Source organism: Meleagris gallopavo, chromosome 4 (genome assembly GCF_000146605.3).
Source record: "Meleagris gallopavo isolate NT-WF06-2002-E0010 breed Aviagen turkey brand Nicholas breeding stock chromosome 4, Turkey_5.1, whole genome shotgun sequence".
Lineage (NCBI taxonomy): Eukaryota > Metazoa > Chordata > Aves > Galliformes > Phasianidae > Meleagris > Meleagris gallopavo.
Window position 1 is genome coordinate 16,973,207 of NC_015014.2, and position 23,021 is coordinate 16,996,227.

The 23,021-nt window shown below is 42.2% G+C and overlaps 2 protein-coding genes and 1 long non-coding RNA gene across 4 annotated transcripts; 2 read left to right on the forward strand and 1 right to left on the reverse strand.

Moving 5' to 3' along the window:
- The first annotated feature begins 23 nt into the window (after positions 1-23).
- LOC104910590 lies at positions 24-6,238 on the forward strand. 2 transcript variants are annotated; one of them, XR_002114084.2, is made up of 6 exons: positions 24-63; positions 2,395-2,548; positions 3,509-3,671; positions 4,973-5,028; positions 5,590-5,667; positions 6,154-6,238. It is a non-coding gene; the product is annotated as an uncharacterized LOC104910590 (long non-coding RNA). The 2 variants fall into 2 exon arrangements; XR_004159507.1 differs by lacking the exon at positions 24-63 and adding an exon at positions 1,179-1,557.
- A 1,938-nt stretch (positions 6,239-8,176) lies between these two features.
- JCHAIN (joining chain of multimeric IgA and IgM) lies at positions 8,177-13,743 on the reverse strand. Its single transcript, XM_003205669.4, has 4 exons — positions 13,590-13,743; positions 10,802-10,937; positions 9,812-9,892; positions 8,177-9,317 (listed from the first exon to the last, which is right to left on the reverse strand). Exons 1-4 carry the CDS (start codon positions 13,648-13,650, stop codon positions 9,116-9,118), a joined length of 480 nt encoding a protein of 159 aa, XP_003205717.1. The 5' UTR covers positions 13,651-13,743; the 3' UTR covers positions 8,177-9,115.
- A 4,105-nt stretch (positions 13,744-17,848) lies between these two features.
- Positions 17,849-19,562, forward strand: UTP3 (UTP3 small subunit processome component). Its single transcript, XM_010709659.3, has one exon. It carries the CDS (start codon positions 17,903-17,905, stop codon positions 19,487-19,489), a length of 1,587 nt encoding a protein of 528 aa, XP_010707961.1. The 5' UTR covers positions 17,849-17,902; the 3' UTR covers positions 19,490-19,562.
- Positions 19,563-23,021: the final 3,459 nt, after the last annotated feature.

Genomic DNA, 23,021 nt, shown 5'->3' on the forward strand with positions numbered 1-23,021 from the left:
GTGGGGAAGGATCTCTTCTGGAGATCTGCTCCACTGGAGTCTATTTTGCAAGCCCAGGATAGGGTGAGTGTTTTTCTTTTCCTACTGCAATATAATAATTACATCAGCCAAGCTCCGATAGATAGATAGATAGATAGATAGATAGATAGATAGATAGATAGACATACCATCTGTATATTCATTGGTTGTACACCTGATTAAACATGTTCTTTAGAAAGTTGAAATAAGCAACTAATCTGGTGTGCAGCATTTTTGGTTAAATGCTAAAAAGCACTGTCCCTTACTTCTTTTCAAAATAAAAATAAAGCTAGTGATATGAAAGGTTTTTTAGATTTAGACAGTAGGACCAGACTGTCAGCAAGTAATTTGCAGGACGTAGCTACAAAGAGGCCAAGAAATTTGACTGTGCTATTGCAGTAAGATTACAGAATGTTGTGTGTTAAGATATCACCAGCCCCTGAAACAAATCAGCATCATAGGGCAGGAAGCAAAATTGAAAAGTTGAGACCATGCCCACAGTAGCAGGATATAATTTTACTACTTAATTTCTTTTTCATTTTGTTTACAGAAGCCTCTTCCCTGACTGGTTCTTCAAATTTGCTTCAAATTAGTTTCATACAAACAAGAACTAGCAGATAGTTCCATTCTGTATCTGTGAATTTCCAGAATTTGGTTACTTGAATGTTGCAAACAGAAGACTGTGATCAACTACAGTGACAAAATTGTGTGTGTTTTTTTTTTACCACTAGTACTTCACAAAAGGAACAAGGGAGAGCGAGGAGACTGTTTTGGAAATGGCAGACTTCATACTATATAATACAAGGGGACTGCTGGGTGTGAAGCATCTCAGTCTATATTGCTATTTAGACTGCCCCGGGGGGATATACTGCCCTAAGGCTTAGATGCAGTAAGATGATGAAAGGTTCATTAATTGAGTTCAGAAAAGGGAGTCAGGTCTCTATTCTCTATGATCAGGCAACAGCAGAGCTCTCCCAAGCTGTTCTCACTGGAGCAGTGGTGTCATGAAATAAGTAGTTGTACTGAGACAAAGAAAACTTAAAAGCAACTGAAATAAAAGCTCACTTGTAGTATATCAGATTGCCATAGAAGATTATAGAGACTGGAAATTGAGCATTATTCCAAGATCTGGCAAGCAGCCTGAGATGCAATTACTGCTTTAGAGATTTAGGATAGAAGTCTATAGCTTGAAGTTTCTGAACTATGAACAGCCTTAACCGTTAGTATACTTGAAGAGATTTGCATGTTGCACAGTCCTTCACGCAGCCTCTAAAAGGAATTCATTCCATAAGGTATTTTTTAACAGATGCTTTTTCCTTGGCTTACAGCTCTTCAAAGAGGTCACTGGTATGTTCAATCCCAAAATCTTATTTAAGAGTAAGGCTGACTATGAACAGGAGAGCCAAACTCATCAAGAGGGGCAGGATCATATGGAGGGCAAGCAAATAAAAGTAACAAGCTGCAAGATACTAGCATGATGAGTACAGGAAAAGATGAGGAGAGCAATACAAATGGCTCTTTAAATGTTCCTTATCTGAGGTGAGATGTGTGGAAAGAAGAAACTGGTTCCTGTGGGGAAGCTTGCTCAGAATTTGAATGATACAAAGCCAAACTGGGTACAACGAGCCCTCTCAGCTGGTGCTGGTTTAATTAATTTGCTTGCTGTCTATATCTTTGTCTAAGACTTAGTGTTCCTATGAGCATTTTCTAAAATTTTACCTCTTCGACCAGCCCTTTTACCCAAAATCTGTCATGGGGATGATTTTCATTAAGATATGTCCCTTCGACTTCCTTAGTGATACCAATGATAAATTAATTGATACTTCACAACCTGTTTAGAAAGAAGTCATGATTACTTCTGGGTGTTACAAAGCCATAAGGAGTCAGCCTCCTGCTGCTGATTAATTTCACAATCTAAATCAGCTTAGGCAAAATATAATCACTCTCGTTTTATCCCCAGGCCCTTTCTGCAATTAAACACTTATTCAGCCTCTGACTCTCAAAGAATAAACCTCACATCTCCTTCCCAGGTTTTCCATAAAACAAAAGGCATAGCGATGAGAAACATATCTAAGCCTCCACTTTTAAGAATTTTCTACTTCAAAAATGGCAGACTATTTCCCAAGTTTCTCATCCAAACCTTGATTGTCTTGTTAGATTTAGCAGGTATGACCCTAATATTTATGAGTATGATATTTTATATGATTAATTCAAATAGCTCAGATTATTCCTGTCAAAAATCATGCCATGTCTGGTGCTAAACTGCACCATCTTTAATACGAAGATGTATGGTTGTTGTCTAGTAATAACTGTGTAGTCACTACTGTTGTAGCTAATTAAAGTATGTTTCATCTTTTATTACTTTAAAACTTGCAGCAGCCAGGAGTCTTGAGGCAAAAAACCAGGTACTTCTCTTTCCAAGAGGAAGGTAGCAGCAAGAGAAAAAGAGGCCACACAGGGTGACCCAGCTCCACTTAACAAATATACAAAGCAAGTAACCAAGCATTTTTGTGATTGGGTTATGTCTTTGGTAAGTAAAATAAAACTGCCATTGTCTGTTCTTTCATTTTGGAAACCTAATTACTTAGTTTAGGACAAATGTCTCTAGGTCTGAGAAGTGAAAATATGGCTTTGGGTACATGAATCCAGTAGTCAAAGTCAGAAATACAGCTCTGTGTTATGACTGAGAGGGCTCAGCCCACTGAAATGTGAAGGAAGTAAATATTGTGATACAAAATCACTGCAGAGTAAACTTGCCTCAGAAAGGTTTTGCAGGGGATCCATTTACATTCAAGTTGCTATTTTACTGCCTCACCTGGGAGCAGTTCTCATTTATCTGAAATGTGTACTTCATTATTTAGCTCCAACACTGCACTAGTGTGGCCTCATATTAGGCACTGTGTGCAATTTTGAGTGACATAGTACAAAAAGAACATAATACTATTAGAAAGTGTCCAAAACAAAGATGGTGAAAGCTCTAGGGAAGACATATGAGGTGAGGTCTCCTGGTTCGTTCTTCCCAAAGAAAAGGAGACTGAAGGGCCTACAGCTTCCTCACAGGGACAGGCGCTGGTCTCTACCAACGGTGACAGGACCCAAGGAAACAGCATGAAGGTGCTTAAGTGGAGTTCTGGTTGGATATCAGGAAAAGATTCTTCACCAGAGGGTAGTCAGGTACTGGAACAGGCTCCTCAGGGCTGTGGTCATGGCCACAGGCTGTTGGAGCTCAAGAAGCATCTGGACCATGCTCTCAGTCATATGGTCTGACTTTTGGGTGCCCTTTGTGGATCCAGGGGTTGGACTCTGTGAGCCTTGTGGGTCCCTTACAACTTGGGATATTCTATGATCATTGCTGTGGTGCAAATGCAAGTATCTGGCCAGTTGTACTATAAGTTGAAGTTTGAGGAAGGAAATATGTGGAAGAAAAAAGTAGTAAGATTATGTTGCTTTTTTTTCCTGCTCTGAGATTTTCATTATGTTGTTCTTCTAGGGAGGAGGGAACTGGAATATTGATGAAGATGCACTCAGGAGTTTGTTTCTATGCACTTATCGTAGAGAAAGAGAGTGTGCATAAAAATTCTTTAATAATGGTTACTTTTTACATGCAGTAGAGCAATAAAATAGGAGGATGAGACCTAAGACTACTATTTAAGGTATAACTATACAGTCCTTTTGCTGATCAAACTATAGAGAATTCTCAGCAGTTTTACTTGTATCTAAAGCCAGTGAAATCAGTGGAAAACGTGGATCAGTGTTGTGTGAGTTTTGGATTAAGTCTGGTACATCATATCTGACATACCTCAAAAGCAGTTTCTTAGGTGTTATCTTTGGAGTCGCTTAAATTTCTTGGTCCAGAGTATACTAGTGGCATTGATGTGGGAGTGCTGGGAGAGTGGTGAAGGTGGAAACAACTGGAAGACAATGAAGCATTGGACAATGACTATAAAGTCCCCATCTTTCCTGTTAACTGCATTTCTTGCTGTGCTTTCTTTTAATCCCTGAATACCTAGAAGAAGACTATAAGCAGCTGAGGTAAAAACTTGAGGATTTTACAGAAAAGCTCTGCTAAGCAATTTCAGGTAAATGGTCAAAGTTAGGCCAGTTTTGGGTTATATTTCTATAACCTTGTACTCCAGGAACTCTGTTTTGAAACAGAAAAAACATTTATTCAGCTTCTGACTCTCAAAGTATAAGCCTCACAGACCTCCTTCCCAGGTTTTCAATGAACCACTTAAATAAACAATTGATGTTCAGATGACTTGAGGATAGAGACACCCAGTAGCAGCTTGTTTGCCTCTGTGAGAGTGAAAAGGGGAAAAAAAAATGGAATGCAAAGCATCATTTGAGTGAAAAGGTAGCATGAATGTAAAACTAACATCATTCTTTTGTGATATAGCTATGGAAGAGCTTATATTATGATGGGAACATCTCTGTATTGTATTGTGCCTGACAGCTGCAAACAAATGTAGAACTAACCATGTCATCCGAGCAGAGATAACCGTGGTTCAAACAGGCTCATTCAATATGGTTAGGCTGAGATTTCATGGCGCCTACATGGGCAATAGCTCTAGAAGTCACACAGTTACAAGACTTAATTGAAGTAAATTAAGTCTAGTTCTTCTAATGCACTTAATACTATATATGGCCAGAAAGCACTCACATGCTGAAAGCCAGCAATCAGTGTTTTAGAACACTCTAGGATGTTTTTCTTTGTTTTGCAATACTAAAATAACTGCCTTTAGAAAGGAGCTGGATTCAGCTGTGGTACTGTGCCTACCCAAATTACTTTAAGGAGTGTTGAGAAATAAAGGTTGCTAGCATTATACTTCAGTATTTTTATGTGTTGGTGGAGTTGAAAGAACAGGCAGGCTTATTTTTCTACTGATGGGTTTATCTTAGATGTAGGTTTATTTTCATCTTCATAAAATTACTCTATCTCCATGCTTTGTTCTAGGAGCACAAAAGGGAAGGAGGACGTTGTTCGTGCTGTAGGGGGCGCTCCTTCCAAAGGTTAAGCTGAGTTGCTCATGACGAAAACCGTGCCTGTGCAAGGGGCTGCCTATAAACCAGAGGAGAAAGCTTTGCAAAGTGGGTGCCTGGGAATAACTGCGTGCAGGAGAACGCCAAGACAAAGGTCTTGGTTGTGTTAATTATGCCTAAAAATAAAAGTCAAGTTCATGGCTGAATGGAAGTCCAGCTAATCTTGTCCACCTCCCCCTGGAATTACACCACATACTATTGATGGGAGGTGTGCTTACTTTCATAATAGTGACCCTCCCTTCCTTCCTTAGCAAAAAATGATGGGGGAAAGTGACTTTGTCTAGCATGGGGTATCAGATTTACAGGGCTATAGGTTATAATTTGCAAAAGAATTCAAGTTCATTAAGCAACCTTATTTCTTTCAAAAGTACAAATCAAATCTGAATTAGAATGCTGTTTGCAGTTAAATTATTGGTAGATTAGTTATAACATCTGGACAGATACACACCATATAGTTTATGTACTGATCCCACATTCCTAAATAAAAATGAATTTTGAATGCTTTTTCATCTATTCTGGAAATTAATTTAGGAGATAGAAGTTGCACAGCTCTACAGTACACAGGCCTTTAAGGAGTTCCTGGAAAGAAAAGGCTACCAAAAGCCTCGGGTGAGTCAAGAAAATCTGTTAAGGGTGTTGTCTGTGCCTCCATTTCATTGTGCTTGTGGCTAATGCTGTGTTGTCCCAAGGTCTTGGCAGTAAAGTCACCTGATCTGGGACCTCTGGTTCCCCTCTCTCCCATGTGCTGGAGATTATGGAGGGGGGTGGGACTGTTGTACTCACAGATGCTGCAGCATCATAATGCATCCAGGGGCACAGATCATCAGGGGAATTTGAAAGTGATGCTGGGACCACTATAGCAGGGCACAATACCATGTTGGCAGCAAGTAAACAGGAAAAAGCTTTTCTCTGAGGGGCCAAAGAAAGGAGTGCACTGAGTTTGGTTTCATGTCGTATTTGCAATATTTGCAACTGTGAACATTGTGTGCACTGGCTTGTTGACCCTTTTGATATTGTTTTTTTGGCTTTTTCTTCAATTGTTCTCTAATATGTTATTTGAGTCTGTTAATCACATGTCTAATCTTTTTCTTTCAGTTCCTTCTGAAAATGATGGCTGGGAGAAATTATAATGGAGCTCAAGAGAAGATGTTCAAAGCTTCTAAGAAGTGATGACCAAAGAGATAAGACGAGATAAGCTTCTCCCACTACTGTAAACACAGATTTCTAAACTCTCTGTAAATGAACAGAAGCTAGTAGCTGATCTGTCCCTTAGATGTTTTTACATTAGGGTAAACATAAAGATAGTTTTGAGTTTTTTTCTGAAGTAGACAAGTAGTTTGCAGGTTGCTCTTGGACCATCAAATAGTTGGCATAAGCCAATTAGATACTTTAGCTGTTCTTAGGCTGGCTGAAAGGCACTGGTAACATACTGACTTAATCAAAAGTCCTGGGCTGCAGTCAGCTTACTACTTTTTAAGCATCCAAATTGTACTTACTGCTTCAATCTATATTACCAGTATCTCTTTGAGAATGAATCGTAAGTTTAGCCCTGTTTTAGAGATGAATAAGTTCTACAAAGGAGAAGGTGTTGCCATCTGTTCATTTTATTAGGGGTCTTATATTTTAAATGATTTTTCAGCATTGGATGTACAAGCTGAGTCACTTGCTGGGTGGATACCAATGAGAGAAGTTCCATACCACAGGCTTTCTGTTGCATGTGTGACACTTCATGGGTCAGGTGAAGCTTGGGCTCAGAGCTCTAGCAACTGAGGCTTCAGCTGATGCCTGCTCACCGGCCAACTATTGTAGCAGTTAAATAGGAGTCCCCTATTCACTCACTCAACTGTGATCGTTGCTGTATCTGAGCCCAAGCTGTACCCAACACAGTTGCAGGCAGTCTGCAGCAAGGCTCAGAGCTGAATTTTGTCTCCCAAACCAACCTGCTCTAGTGACCATCTGCCCCACTCAGTTGGGTTTTGGCACATGTATCAAATCTGAATGATTTCAAAGTTGTTTACCTCCACCTATCATGGAATTAGAAATTTCATATTTAGACAAATAGTTCTAAAATGGTGGCAGAGCCACAATGACTGCTGGCTTTGTGTAGCTGTAACTGTAAGGGCTGCATAGGCAGATGAAATGCAGCCTAATAATGACCTATAAGCATCATAGCACTCCTACATGGTGAAGAAACATCTGCTTCAGAACTTTCAAGATCAACATTTTTGTGAGACAAATTTCAAAAAGCCAAGTACCTAATCAATATATTCTTCTAGATAGCCATGTCAGTACACTGAAGAAGTCTTTTTGCCTCAATTTGTAACTCTTATTTCTTTGAATTGGCTGCCTTTTTCAGGAAGGAGGGGGAGGCTGATATTTTCCAAGTTCATTTTACTTAGCTCTGGTGTATTGTTAATTTATACCTCAGTCCAATTTCCTCTTTTGACTTCCAAAACTAGGTCTCTATAAGATTACCTTTAGGAAAGCTATTTTCCATACAAATTGAGGAGCCCCCAGCATACCCAAAAGGTAGATTTTTCCATAGCACAGGGAAATTCTTACCTGCAGATCGTAATGTTCAGAGGGATTTTAGGTGTTATTTGGATTTTTAAATCCCAGTCCTGCGCAGAATCAGGGTGCCTTGAAGCTGCACTATTAAGCAGAGCTGATGCTAAAATAATAAACCAGTTCAACCTCTATCTATCAAAGGTTCTGCAAGTGCATTGTAATATTTCATTCTCAGTATTTCAGGAGCCTTCACCTGAAAGTAAAGCAGTTGCTGAGGGAGAGCTTCTTGTGAAGTAGGCAATAATATAATTATAGACTTGGCTTTTTCTTATGAACACCACTGGAACATAACAGACTGCTGCAGAAAGAAGTTTATTTAATGTTGAATTAACAAAGCTAAAACTATGATAATTTTTTTTGCTGTTTTGTTATTGCAATAATATGTGCAGCCACATAAGGGCTTTTCAGAACAGCCTAAGCCTTTGCAATCAACTTCTGCCAACTTTGAGGAACGTGTTAGCCATCCCAAATACAGCAGTGGACACCTTATGCACTCACATAGATTATGTCTATGGGCAATACCAGATGTAATGAATTTAAATGCAATGGACAATACGGAATCAGCTCCTTTATTTGGTGGAGGTTTCTTATATGAACAGAAAAAAAGACAGTTGTAGAAAAGGGAATGAATCTCTAACTAAGGCCCCTGCTCTTGCAAGTGAGGCAGCTTCATAGGATTTCTTTTTTTTTTTTGCAGCTCTAAGTGCAAAACATGGAACAACAAATTCAAGCCAGCTTGATTGTGTTCAACCTCAATTGAATTGAGAACACATCATTGTCAGTGAGTGTGGGAAATGAAAAAAAATATATATATGGTTTAGTATTGCTAAAAGAGCAGGGATCTTGGCACCTGCTTTCTGTATCTAAGACTGTAAGCTTACAATAGCCATAGCACAAGAAGGATATAGATGCTCAATTGCAAAAAAAAAAGTTGAAATCTGAATTCAGTCTCATACCTTATTTTTCTCTTAAAGATGATTGTACAATAGATTTTAAAATGACATAAATTATTCTAAATTAATGGAAGTGTCTTGTGTAGTGGTTGCACAGAAGTCTGCATTACATTGTTCAGGAAGCAACCAAAATAAATGGACATTTTGGACATTTCTGCTGATGTCCATGACAGTCTTACTCAGACTGATGGAAGATGGTCAAAAAGATTCTTTATTGTTGTTGTTAACTAGTGTTGTTCCCTTGATTTCAGAGGATTTAGTGATTTACAGCTGCTTGAGGGTCTGGTCTATCTATCTGATGATAAAGTCTGAGACATAATGGTGTTGCAATATCTGCTCGTATCAGAACAATGAGAAGAGAATCTGACAACCAACAGGTACTTCTAGGGATGATATTGAAAAATTTCATGAAGCAAGCTTGCGTTATTCTGGGAGCTGATATTTTGTATGCTGTCATCCAGGTACTACAGTGCTATCCATGGTCTGGTGATAGGAAAACAGAGTGAAACAAGGTGTTAGGATAGTAGTGGATTGAGCTAATCGGCATAGCAAGATGCTGGTGTCAGTGCTGCTTGAATTTGCTTTGTTTCCCCCTGGTAGACAAACGGGATGGTTGTGGTGTAGCACTTGTCCCTGTTGTAGGTGTAGCAGGTTTCTGGCTCGTTGCAGGAAGTGCTCTGCTGGGCCTGGTATGTCTCACCCCCCAGCTCAATTTCTACGGGATCACATTTTTTGCAGCTGGAAGAGATAAGGAATAGAGGTATTATTCAGAGCTGTGATTAAGACACCTCTGACAAAACTGAAGGCTTTCTCTCTAATTTGACAACTGTAGTTAGCTGAGTACTGTGGCCTTTCCAAGCCATGCATTCTTTGTAGCAACTCCCAGCCAGATGCTTTCAGTGTGTCAAACTGCAATTCACCAAACTGACCCATAAAAGGGAGGGTTAAAGATGAACTGTGTAATTTCTTGATATTTAAGATATTCAAGAAGAAAATGGGTCAGCATGAGACTTTACCTGCAAACGCAACATTTTTATTGTAAATTAATCATAAATGTAACAATTTCTTGGTTTACAATGGAATACACAAACAAGGCTCTAAAAGAAAAACTTTCCTCTGTGATGCTCCTTCAGATTATCAGCTGTCCTTCAGGATGTTTGAGAGCCACTGTGTGCAGTGCTGCAGGATAGGGTAAGTGTTAGGAAATTAATTTAGTAAAGAGAAATACTTACAGTTCAGTCATGCGGTAGACAAAATTGGTTCTTAGTGGGGATGTGGGATCAGAGATATTCTGCCGGCTCTTGAGTGGGACACTGGAATGGAGGAAAGAGAATTGCTCCTGTGAATACTACTTGTTATACAGGGGACTATTCTGCTTTGATGACTTCTCAACTCTCATCTTGCTTGGGTTATTTCCCTTCTGACTCTTCTCCAGAAAGAAATCTTGGCCTTGCTGCACCCCTGAAGCAAAGATGTTGTTTTTAACCTGGTTTCCAGGCAGCTTTGGAGGCTATTATGCTCTCCCTAAGAGTAATGCACCAATTCCTGAAAGTGCTTCCTTTCACTAATGATGCTTTCAAGGTGTCAGTGCCTATTTTATTTTCTTAAAATCTGAGCTGGCAGAGTCCTGTGAGACTTGCAAGACTTTGACAGAGGCGTTTAATTATTATTTCTCCTTTTGTGAGTTCTACCAGAACTCCTGCAGGTCTGAGCCTGAATTGTCCATTCCATTTCCAAGAGAGATACCTCTGTCAGGTTTATGTGAGTGAAGAGGGCAAAGTCTTAATCCTGGTCTGAGATCTGCCTCATAGGGCTGGCCTTTTCTGATAGTTTTGTCATTAATTAGTTTTTCCAGGCTACAAAATTACAGGTTTGTTAACACAAATCAAATCTGAAAAGGAAATTTCAGTGTCACTGGCCCAATTTTGTTTCAGATTAGGTGAACTGTATAAATGTTATTCCACATCCACAGCTTATTTTGTGAAGTTGCTACTTGACGCCTTAAAAGATTGAAATCCTTCTTTCACCTTAAGGGACAAACACCACATAGTTGCATGTGAGATAATTAAGCCCCAGATGGGAGCAAAAGGAGTTACTGCAGAATGGCATAGTAAGCAGCCCACAGGAAAAACAGTGGGACATCTGAAAAAAATGCAAACAAAACTCTTGCAACACATACTCTCCTGCTCACCATCTTCATGTAAGACTTGTCTGCCACTTACATGATACGTATGTTTCTCTCCAGGACTTCTTCCTCAGGATTGTCTTTGGAGGGGACGAACTTTGAGGTCACCGTTACGCACTTACACTTGTTATTCACCAGCACACGCTCCTCACCATCATCATTCCATTGATAACCTGCAAGCACAGGATATGCAATCTCAGATCAAAACAGGAAAACTTTGCAACTCTGTCAGAAAGCAAAGTGATGAGGACCTCAGAGGTGCCCCATTATAGGATTTTTAAAGTGTAAAGTCAAGGTCACAACAAAAAGCCTATTGACAAAAATGAGTTTAGTTCTCTGTTCAGCCAACGGTCTGCTTCTATATATACAAGGGATGGGAGTGCCAGGGAGGAAATAGGAAAGCTTTTCTGACAAGGGAGGCAAAGCAAAAGGGATCTGTCATGAAACGCACGCCTCCAGCTATAGGAAGCCAAAGTCCAATTTTCACAATTGCCTCTGCTGGGAGTTTACCCAATTTCAGTATCATGTACCAGGTCTGTTTTAGCTGTCCAAACCCTAGTTGGGATCTGAATCTCTAAACATCTGTGACTGTGTCATCACAGCATATGTCAGTTTTTCCTTCATTGTATTGTCCTCCATGTCCCTGTGGGAGCCAGTGCCAAAAAGCACTAGAGGATGCAGCAGCAAGGCAGCCTGATGAAGTGGCCTTGGAAGTCAAGTAACCCTTATAGTATTGTGGTTTACACAGAAAACTCCAGTCCTGACTTTCTGATCTTCAGTTTCTAATGAAGTTAAATTTGGCAGCTGCAGAGCTGACTCAGAGAAGAGCCTGCTTGGGTATGTTTGTTTCCCTGTACTCTCAGCATTTTATTCAATATGAAACTCAGTCAAAGCAACATGGTAAAACTTCCCATCTGTTACCCAGAGGCTTTATGACTGCTCCTGTTGGCATGCAGTGCCTTCTTCCTCAACAAGCAGGCAAGTGGGTTTGAAATAACTTGTTTTCTCCTATGTTTTTCCCCAACAGCCTCTGATATCTTATTAAAAAAACAGCCTTGCTTTTATATATGCATGCAGTCACACCCTTCTCAGATGGTCATTTTCACATCCTTCTGTATTTGTACTACTCTTAGGGGTTTCTTTGTCCCATTACAGCATGTGTCTGTTTAGTCCTTTTACAGCAAGGGCTGGCTTTTAGCATTTGTCTGTATTGCACCTAACACAAGTGGTTATCTCTACAAATACCAATTGCAAGGCATGCAGAACATAAGTCCAAGCTCAACTCTGATTGCACTGTGCCACCACTAAGGGAGAAATCCATAATGTGTGACACAGATGATAATTATTCACAGTTATAGTTAGTTATCTGGCTTTATACATCTTCTTCCATTCTCTATTGCTTTGTATGTTTCCTCTCTGCCAACTCATCATTCAACTGGAATGCTTCCCTCTGAAGTGGGAGTGGGTCTTTTTGCTTCTTTGTGTCTTGGTCTTTCTTTTTTCTTATAGAAAGTCTCTAGTTCCTTATCCTTCACATAGATCTTCAGGTGTCTGACACTACACAACATGGTGTACAGTTCTTCTGAGAACTTAATCTAAACCCAGTATTTGTCAGATCCTACTGGCTTTGGGAATTGTCCCAAACCTTTTGGGAGCATGCTTTAATTTATCTTAATCATAAAATGCTATTAACAAATATATTTTTATAATTATACAAAAGATTTTTTTTTAGACTGTATTCTAAAAACATTGCATTGGATTTATTTCCTTCTGTATTAACACTAGATTCAGTGAGCATAAAAGTTAAAAGTGCTCCATATTTTTAAAGTAAAAATATAAAGCTGCAAATAAGATTCCTTTAGGTTTATCAGCAATGATTCCATGAATTGCCCAGTGAAATTCCTTTGGCAAAAAGGCAGTAAAATGCAAAAATTCCTAATGCCATTCTAAATGTTTGCAGGTGCATGGCTGTCTGCAGTCTGATGTTCCCTCCCTCATAAATACTTATGCAGAGATTTTGATAAAAACTCTCATCTTTTGAAATGTCCTGCAATATGCTTTGATACACAGAGGATGATACACGAAGTCTAGCAGTTGCATTTTGAAAAAGCAAATTAATTCTAAAAATCTGTTTGCACTGCTGCATGTGGAAGAGGCTGCTTCGTTAAAGCATAAAGAGGCTCAGTTAGACAAAAAAAAAGGATCTAAGTAGTATAATCATCACTGCTGTAGCTGTGTGTTATTAACATTTCACTACCATGCAGTTATAACACACATCATAGGAAGCAGGGATTTTCAAGGACCTGCCTGGATTGCTGTAAGTTGCCCTCTTCCAAAAGCTGGGGGAATGCAGGCATGCTGCTGGAGTAGTTCTTAAACTAATCAACTGTGTAAATGAAGATGACTTCAATCAGAAATGAGTTGGCCACAGCCATGTGATGGGAACACCAAGCGGATTTTAGAACCTGAAAAACCTTGCAGGTAAGTCTTGCAAGCTTCCTAGTATTGCATAAAAACAAGCATGCATTTCTGTGGTTTGTTGCTCAGAAATATGATTAAGAATGGCTAATTATAAAAAATTAAAAGTGCTGACTAGCTGCGAATTTAGGCTCAAGACAGGAATTAGAATCACACTGCTCTGTGGTGCAGGAAGATAGAGATGTCTAAGCACCACTGAAGCAAAGCTTCTTGAACAGGCATTAAAGTTTGATTTTTTTTTTTCTTTTAACTGTCCAAATTATTAAAAAAAAAAACAAAAACACTTTTACAGTGCACTTCCCTGACCCTTTCTGCTCAGTTTTCCATGATTTTTGTTTCTCACCTACCTGCCACAAGGACGAACCCCAGGGAGACGGCCAAAGTCACCCACAGCAAAGAGCTCTTCATCTTGCCTTCACTTCTTTTGAAGAATGTGAGTGGAGAGCATGTGTCTGCCTATAAGGGTGTGTGCAAATGATACAGCTATTTGTTTCCTAAAATAAACAGCCCAGCTGGCTAGCTTTGACGCTGGAAAATGTGGCTAGGGGACTGAAACCAGTCATGTTTCATACAGAGAGACCTCTGTCTTTCAAAAGTGAATGGGGGTAGGGACTGGCACTATCACTGTGCGCTTTTATTCTTTTAATCACCAACATGCAGCATTTTTGAGAACCAAGGAGTGAAAAAACACCCTGGTTTTTAGGGGCCAATTTACTAGCACGGTCACAGGTGCTCTCCTACCTGAAGTTGAGTGTGAGTTAAGGAAATGTCCAGATAGCCAAGGAATGAGAGTTCTTGCTCTCTGGTTTTGAGAAATCAGACTTCGGTCATTGCAGGGACAGTTTGACCTGCTAGGCTTCAGGATCAGAATCCTTTTTCCACTAGATGCTGTGCAACTTATTTTAAGAGCCTGACCTGCGCCCAAAGTTTTCAGTCAAAGCAGACAAGATGAGAGGTGGGAGGGCTAAAAGAAGTCAAGCAATAGCATGGCAGAGGCAAAGCTGGGCTCTTCTTCCATGCTCTGCCTACTGCTTCAAGGACTCTCTTTCATAGTGAATGGAGAAGGGGCTCTGTGGCATGTGTGATACACAGAAGGCTCTGCATAAGGTCCCAGGCAACTGTCCCCCAGTGAAAGGGGCCATTTTAAATTCCCTTTTACAAGAGACCTTCAGACACTTACAAGAGAATAAAATCTCCTTGCTTGTAATTTTATTTAAGGCAGAAGGATGGCAGATGCTAACAGGGCCGTTCTTTGCCAGGTTTATAGCATTTGTGTTTTGTGAATTTCTGCTAGCTGCAAGGCTAGTTTATTCATGATTAATAACAGCACACAGCATCATGGCAGCAGCCATGATGATATGCAGGCTTTTCACACTGCATATGTCAGTCTTGGCTCCCCAAGGCTCTCAAGAAGCTCGTGCCATTAGGTAACATTGCTTCAGACCTTACTAGCCAGAGTACTAAGCGCAGAACTGTTCATAAAGCCTGGTATCTGCATTCTGAGCTTTTTCTCCTGGCATAAGCAAGGTGATTGCATGATGCAAAGAGTTTTTGTGTTACATCAGCAGCACTGAAACTCAAGGCTTCCCTGGGGAGGGAGTGGGTGTCTATGGGTGCAAGGAGGGCACTGTCTATGCTGTAATTGGTACAAACCCTCCTCTTTTAGCATCTACATGGCAGAAAAGCTTGTTTTTCCTTCATCTCCCCCACCCCAGAAAAAACTCAAATAGAGCACTGTGGAGTTTCTTTCTGAAGCAAGAAGATGTCCATCTTGTGCAGAAGGTTACAAATAAACCAGGCTAACCACAGTGAGGAGAGGTAGAGAGGGAAATGTCTATCTAAAACACTGTTTTGGTCTTTTTTTTTTATTTTTTTTAATCAAAGCAGAGATTTTTTGAACTAGAAGGGAAAATGCTGACAGTAGAATAGAGCACATTCAAAAGATGCCTTTTCTGGCCTATTTTGCCTATTTGCATTGATAAAAATATGACACAGATAAAATTCAAGTGGATGCATCCACAAGTATTTTAAAACTTGAATGGAGAGACTGTGTAGAATGATATTCTGCATAATTCTGATTATTTCCGTGTTTTTTTCTGACGGTGGGTGTTCAGTGTATCTGAATTTCAGTTACTAAATCTGCACGTCTACATGCACAGTCCCATTAGTCTTTATTTGGTGGCTTAAGAACTGTTTTTAGTCACGCTCAGCCACCTGCATCTCTCTGAAGATTTTTGTCTAGATTGTGAATTCTTTAGAAGAGTACTTATTTCATGGACTGTTACTTTTATGGACTATCTCCTTTTTATTGTGCAACACATTAAATAACCCAAAAATGATCTGGTCAAGCAGGCATTAAATAACTGTGGTAGCTGGGGAAAGGCCTGGCAAACCAGCACTCCGGGCTTGAATCCTGGGCTGAGTAGTAAGCTAGAATCCCAGGCGTGCTGCAGGGCAGAGACTACTGAAGAAATAATAGAATTTCAGCTAAGAACCAGCCTTGTAGTATCAGGCTCCCTGTACCCCCAGCTGGCCCAGGATGTGCTAAACTAGGATTTCCCAGGTTAGAAGTTAGGTAAGTACCAGGATGTGTGACTGTGTGCCCTTGCGAGTTTGGAGGTTGTCTCCAGTTTCACCAGAAGTGGATAATGGTTTCAGCAAGTCCTAAAGGAGATTTAAATGTCTCTAGGTGATATTTCATTTGTGCTCATTAAAAAACAACAACAAAAACCCACAAACAAAAAACACCTTGAATTGAGAGACCATGTGTCAATTCCATGTAAATCAGTGAGAATCTAAATGGAAGCTGGTCTGCTGTCAAAGCTTTGAAATTTGGAAGTGCTGACTAACAAACTGAGAGTGTTACATTGCAATTGCATGGAAACCTTCAGGGTCTGGGATATAGTGAAGGTCTGGATTTCTGGAAGTCGCATTTGCAAAAGATACCTAGAACTTTTACCATGCAGGAGTTGGGTGGAATTCACTAAAGTTGTGGAATGAAGCAGGGAGACTACAAAAGCCTGATTGGCAGAGATGGCTGTATTTTAGAGGCCAGCTAACACAAAGTGAAAAATTCTACCTAGGTTTGCCTAACAAGTTTCATGAATGTTACGTTTTACTTACCAGAATCAAATTATTCTTTTGTCTCTTACGCAGCCCTGTTAACCAGAGGAGGTGATACCTGACAATTGGCTCTGACAGATTTGAAAAATGTGTATTTGTCTGTAAGAAAGTATTGTGTTTGTAAGAAAGTATGGAATACATGTGACTGTGTTAAAGCTGGAAGAAGAGACTGAGACTGCTCTGCAATCAGATCTGCCAGAATCTAAATGAAGCACCAAAAAGTGAGTGAAGTGCACCCCCTTCTAGTTTCAGTTAACTTTAATGCTTGCCTGACATGACTTTTTCCACGAGAATGTGGATGTGGGTATGTATAAATAACCCAGCACCTGTTCTGTGGCTAGAGAAAAGCACCTGTGCTTGTTTTGCACAGCACTTCTCCTCCTAGGATTGTGTGGCTGCCAAATTTATCAGACGTGGGGGTTTCTCAGACCATATTGAACTCTTTATTGTGCCTCCCTCTGCTCTTACAGCATGGCTGTCTGCATTTCTTTCAGTCCGCTTCCATGTGGCTCATTCATGTGATTTCCCAGTGGCAAGATGGGAAGTTAGACTAGGTGCTGTGTACCTGAAAACAGAAACAAGTAGCCATACAGGATGTGAACGTAAACATCAGAGAATATAGACAGCCTTAAAGACCTTCCTGACGAGGCCTGGACATGCCTGTCTATGGCATAAAAGGGTTGATCCAAGGAGCACAAGGGAAGCCTCAAGCAGCAGGCCAATCCCCAGCAATGGCTCCTGCTGGAAGATGCCCCTGCTCCAGGAGGGCAGCAGTGAAGAGAAGGAGATGGAGAGTCAATACACATCCCCCAGATGGGTCCAGGGAGCTTTTTTCACTTCTCCTCTCTGAAACTTTGACCTGGCTACAGAGAACCGAGTAACCAGAAGTTTCAGTGAGCAAGCACACAGATGTCAGGTGTGCTATTTTGTTTTTTTTTGTTGATGTCACAATGTGAACATACAGAGTCAGTGCATTGGGATGTGGCTGTGCTTTTAGATGGAGGGAATTCTCTGGAGAGGAAAAAAGGCACTCTGCTCTTTCCACACAACGTTACTTATTGCTGGTGCCTGCCAGGGTTGAGATAATCTCAGTGTGGTGGCTACCACGTCCCCCAGCCCCTCACGGCTCTGTGTTACTTTCTGTGTGCTATCCAGATACGTGATGGCTGGCGCTTAAGGGTAAGCATAGTACTGCTCCATGCCGGCTGTGAGCTCATACCCGAACCAGATGCTCGGCTGGAAAGAACCATGTTTGGACTCACAGCTGCACTCAGTTCTTCCAACCACAAAACACCTTATCTGAGAGCCAGGCCCTCGCAGTGCCTCCAAACGGGCAGTACTGAGCACGGCCACGATCCCCGCGCTGCCACCGGCCTCCCTCAAGGCACGGAACTCGGGGCGGCCGGAACCAGCGGGACTGCGCCCGGAGTGGGGGGAAAGGAGAGCGACAGCGGAACAGGAAGCGAGCTGAGCGGAAGGAGCGCGACAGCGGCGCCGGAAGCGGGGTCTGGAACCGTTTCCGATTTCCGGCGTAGCCATGAGGACGAGGCGCGGTACTGTCCTGAGGCCGCCGCCGGGCACCGCCGACCGTCACGATGCCGGAGAGGACGACGAGGAGGAGGTGCCCAGCGGAGAGGTGGGCCCCGAGGGCTTGGGTGACGAGGTGGAGGATTTTCACGAGGCGCAGTTTCAAGAGGTGATGGCGGCTTTGGAGAGTGGGGAGGAGGCCGGGGACAGCGAGGAAGAGGAGGAGGAAGAAGTACTGGGGCTGCAGCTGCCGGAGGAAGATGAAGATGAGGAGGAGGATGAAGATGAGGAGGAGGAGGAATGTGAACCTGGTGAGGAAGTAGAGGAAGCAAGAGGAGCTGAGTTTTATCTGGACCGCAGCGCAGAGGAGGATGAAGGAGATGAGGAGGAGGAGGAGATTGAAGAGGAGGAGGAGAATGAAGATGAGGATGAGGACCTGTCTATGGAGAGTGATTTGGAAGAGCGTGGTAAGGACACTGATCTCCCCCATGAGCTGTCCTGGGGGCGACGCAAACAACTTTACTACGACACGGACTATGGGAGCGATGCCCAGGCTAAGGGCAAACGTAGCCAGCAAGATGTTGATGCTGAGGAAGAGGAAGAGGAGCAGGAGGCTAAAGTGATCCAGAAGCGGCTGGTGGAGGACTTGGGGGAAGATGATTATGGGCTGGATGTGATCCAGGGCTACCTGGCGGAGCAACAGAAAACCCAGGATAGCAAGGGGCAGAAGATTGCCAAGGATTTGCAGGCCCTTTCCAAGAAGGAGCAGCTGAAGCTATTGAAGCAGGAGTCTCCTGAGCTCCTGCAGCTGATTGAAGACTTTGAAGTCAAACTGATGGAGCTCAAGGATGAGCTGCACCCATTGCTACAAATGGTGAAAAATGGCACTATCCCACAGGGGAAAGGCAGTCGCTATTTGCAGACCAAGTATCAGCTCTACTTGAATTACTGTGCCAACATCAGTTTCTATTTAGTTTTAAAGTCAAAAAGAATACCAGTTCATAGTCACCCCATCATTGAACGATTGGTTGCTTACAGAAATATCATCAATGATCTAGCTGTGATAGATCAAAAGTTATCCTCACAGGTTCGCCTGCTTCTGAAAAACTATTATGATAAGAAGGAGGAAAAACTCCGAGAGAGGAAGAAGTTTCCAGTGCTTCTTCAACCAGCTGCTAAGAAAACCAAACGAAAACGTGAACCTGCTCTTGGTAATGGCCAGCTTGTTGCTGAGGAACTGGCAGATGAATCTGATCTGGATGGAGAGGCTGCACTAAAATACTATAAGATGATGGAAGAGAAATTGAAACTCAAGAGGAAGAGAACTGAACAACAGGAGACACTTGAAGAAACAGTAACAGAAGAGGATCCAAACCAGAAGAGAGGTGTGACTTACCAGATGATCAAGAACAAAGGCCTCACCCCCAGGAGAAAGAAGATTGATCGCAACCCCAGGGTCAAGCATCGGGAGAAGTTTAGGCGAGCCAAGATTCGCCGGAAGGGCCAGGTCCGAGAAGTTCGGAGGGAGATACACAGATATGGTGGGGAGCTCTCTGGCATTCGCGCTGGAGTTAAGAAGAGCAGAAAGCTTCAGTGAAACTTTTTATTTTTTCTGTTTCAGAGAGCTGCAAGTAGAAGTTCTGAATGCAATAAAATTTTTGTAAAAGATACTCTTGGGTTTTTTTGTTTGTTTTGTTTTTTAATCCTTGAGTAGGAGTTCTCCTTTGAGAGTTTTTTGTATGCTTGTTTGTTTCTTTTTTAGGAGGATGCTTTTCAGAAGGTGCCATCTCTAGAGGTAGTACAGGGCGCCTTCCTCACTTTGCCTGCTTGTTAATGTGTTTTCCTCTATTGGGATGACATGTGCTGTGAATATGGCTTTGAGAGACTGAGAGGGTTGTGTCAAGCAAAGGGATGGACATGGATCAGACAGGGCTTGAGGGCAGCGGGAGAAAGATGGAAGGTCCTCCAGAGGGTGTGCTGAGAAAGGAATTCATTATCACTGCCAGCATCTCCTTACTGTGCTCTCCTGGCCCATAGAGCTGAGGTATAGAGCTGTGGGGTTAGATATAAATGGTTATGGTATTTTCTCTTAGTTTATGCTCTGATTAACTCGTTCTTGTTCTCGTACATGTAAGAATTAACTGTTATGCTCTCCTAAATAGTCTTTCTTTATTAACTAAGCAGAGGCTATTGTCTTAAATTGCATATGACCTGAGAAACCATTTCCTCTTCTTGAGAATTCAGTGAGAAGCAAAGTGAGGACTTCTGGATTGCATAATTAATTATTCATCTACCATAACTACATTAGCTTAATCTATGATAAATTTGCTAACTGTTGCTTGCTATTACAGATCTAACACAGCATTGGTACAGGAGAAGCAGGTAAGACATAATTTTATTTTCACCTTATAGTTAGTATGATGTTATTAGAGAAGCCAAAATATGAGTGTGTGAACCCATGACAGGCTTGTTACTGTATTTAAAATATGCAGGCAGTGCTGAATTTCTGCATACAAGATGCACTTCTATAGGGTTTGATGCAAACTGTTCTATCTTAGGCCTTTTCCTGCCCGGGAACACGTTTTCTTGCTGACTGCAGAATGTTTTGTTATTTTTTTATAGCTGTTTGTTAGAGGGGAAAAAAAGCATCAGGCACTAGAAGTATGGAAACGGAGGAAAGGAGACCTTTTATAGTCTTTATATGTTCCAAATCCATGGGGTAGGAGCTGTGCGTGCCAATGTCAGAGAAGTATTCAGTGGCCAAATGTATGTAGCTCAAGATTGAAAGAAGTTCTGCTGGCTTCGCTGGTCCTGTATTTGTTTGCCCCCTGCTGTTCATAGGCCAGACAGCAGTACAGTACTGCTTAATGATCAAAACCAGAACTGCTCCATTGAAACAGGCTTTTACTGCAGCTCATTGTGAATTGATTCCCCTCCCCATGAAATTGCCCTGGAGGTCTTTGCCTGCCTGCAGAGCTGTGGTGTTTTGTACCACAGGAGGTAATGGAAACTAATGAGGAGTGTTGATGGCAGTGGAGAAGTAAACCTTGTCATTTCTGATCAGCACTGAGACTTGTCTGTGCTGTTATCAGGTCTGTGTGTGGGGAGAGGAAGGATTGAAGGTATGTGCAGGAGAAAGGATTCATTTCTCATGACCTGAAGCCACAGCAGTGAGTGTTTTAAGATTGAAATTGCCATCTGAAGCCCTGCAGCTGACTTCTCCACAGAAGCTTAGCCACTCAGATTGGGGTACTTGCTCAATCCTCATTCAGTGAGTATCACCAATGCAAACATGAGGCTTTTTTGAAGAGGTCACTGAAAATGCCTTTTCATTTGAGTCATGCTCTTGCTAACATCATGGCTTTGGGTAAGACATGTAATGCTTACTCTCTCATACTGTAAGCAGCAATCAACAGTATTAGCTGCTTGCTGTTCCCAGAGAAAATGCATGGCTTTGAGTGGGTAATCATGTTAAATGTGCAAGTCTGCTTCAATATGAGAAACAAGTCTAAGGTGTACCATGGAGGGAAACAAGTGCATTTTCTCAAAGTACATCATTCTATTGACTCTGCGCTGGGCTGATAATGGAGGCTACCACTGGCAATGCTGAGGCTTTGGGATGAGGTCAGTGAAAGGTAATATGTTAGAGAAAAAGCAGCTTTGGTGGTAATAGATGTTACAGGGGATGTGAAAAATGTCCTGCAGAGAAGCTAACCGATCTCATTACTACAGCATCTGCTCATGCACATTTCACACTTTGTGTGAAAAAGAGAGGCTGATGCACTTCCATAAATTGGCAGATAAGCTGCAAGTATCCTTTGTGGCTTTGTATTCCCTTGAAAAGCTTTAGGCAGCTGGGAAGCAAAATTCTGGCAACTTCCATCTGAGCAGTAAATAAGGGATATACATTGTGATATTCTTATAGGCTTGCTTTTCCAGAAACGTTGGGGTTAAGGCTCATGGTGAGAGCAGACAGTGCGTGTCAGCGTGCCCACTGCAGGCAGCTGGCAGATGGCACAGCATGTCTCCCAGGACCACTGCACCAACCCGTTTAAATGAAGATTAAACATGGCATTTTGTTCAGTTGGTTGGCTCAGAGATTGGGCAAAGCCATAAATACTCCTTTCCGGTACGGCTGTGAGTATGAGTAATCACGACTGTGATTATTACCGTGGGAGGGAGAACACCACACTGTTGCTCTGATAAATGCTTTTTAGAGGTACGTTTTGTGCTGATGTGAAATCCCTGATGGCGGTTAGGTTTTCAAGACCCCTGTAAAAACAGATGCACGTGAAACATGGGAAACACTGTAGGCAATAATCAGGAAATGAGAAGTGGAGTGAGTTAAAGTGGTTAAAGCATCATTTTTTTGTTCTTTCATCCAGAGTAAGCCTTTGGAAGTTGGAACAGAACAACTACAACAGCAGAGAGATGGACAGTGCTTTCTGCATCACAGCGTGCATTTGCTGTTCACACAGGGTAAGGAAAATGCGTTTAACAACTCAAAAGGAAATACATTCACTACTGCCTTCATTTTGCTTTTACAGCTGTCTTCCATTGTGTGCCATCAGCAAGAGTTTGGATGTGATTTTACTCTGGCTCACAGCAGCAAGTACGCATCTCAAAACCAAACGTCCTGTTAAGGCAGTGACACAGTGTATGACAGCGCTGGAAGGCAGCCCCCCAGCAGGCAGATGTCTTCAGGGCTCTGTGAGATCAAAAAAAGGGAAAAGTGACTCGTTTCATCTTCACCTTGGCGTCCTGAGTGCGGGCTCTGTAAGAGCTGACAGTTTCATTCTTTGCTGCTGCTGCCGCTTGCAGCCCGCGCTGGGACCGCCTGCCGGAGTGAGAGCCCTCGGGCACTGCCCTCAGGAAGGCGCTCCTCCCCGTGGTTCCCTACGGCCCGTGGCTGTATAAGCGGTAAAAGCGATATCTGGGCTCGGTGTCGTCACCTCTCGTCAGAGGATCGGAAAACGCTTTTCCCAGTACGGTCCTGGCTCCCGGCAGGCCGGGCGCACGCAGAGCGAAGGGTGCCGGCCCCGCCGCACGGACAAGTTCCCGCGGGTGGGAGCCCGCCTTCCCAGGCGCCGCTCACGCGCTAAGCCCCGCCTCCCCCCGCGAGGGCTCTG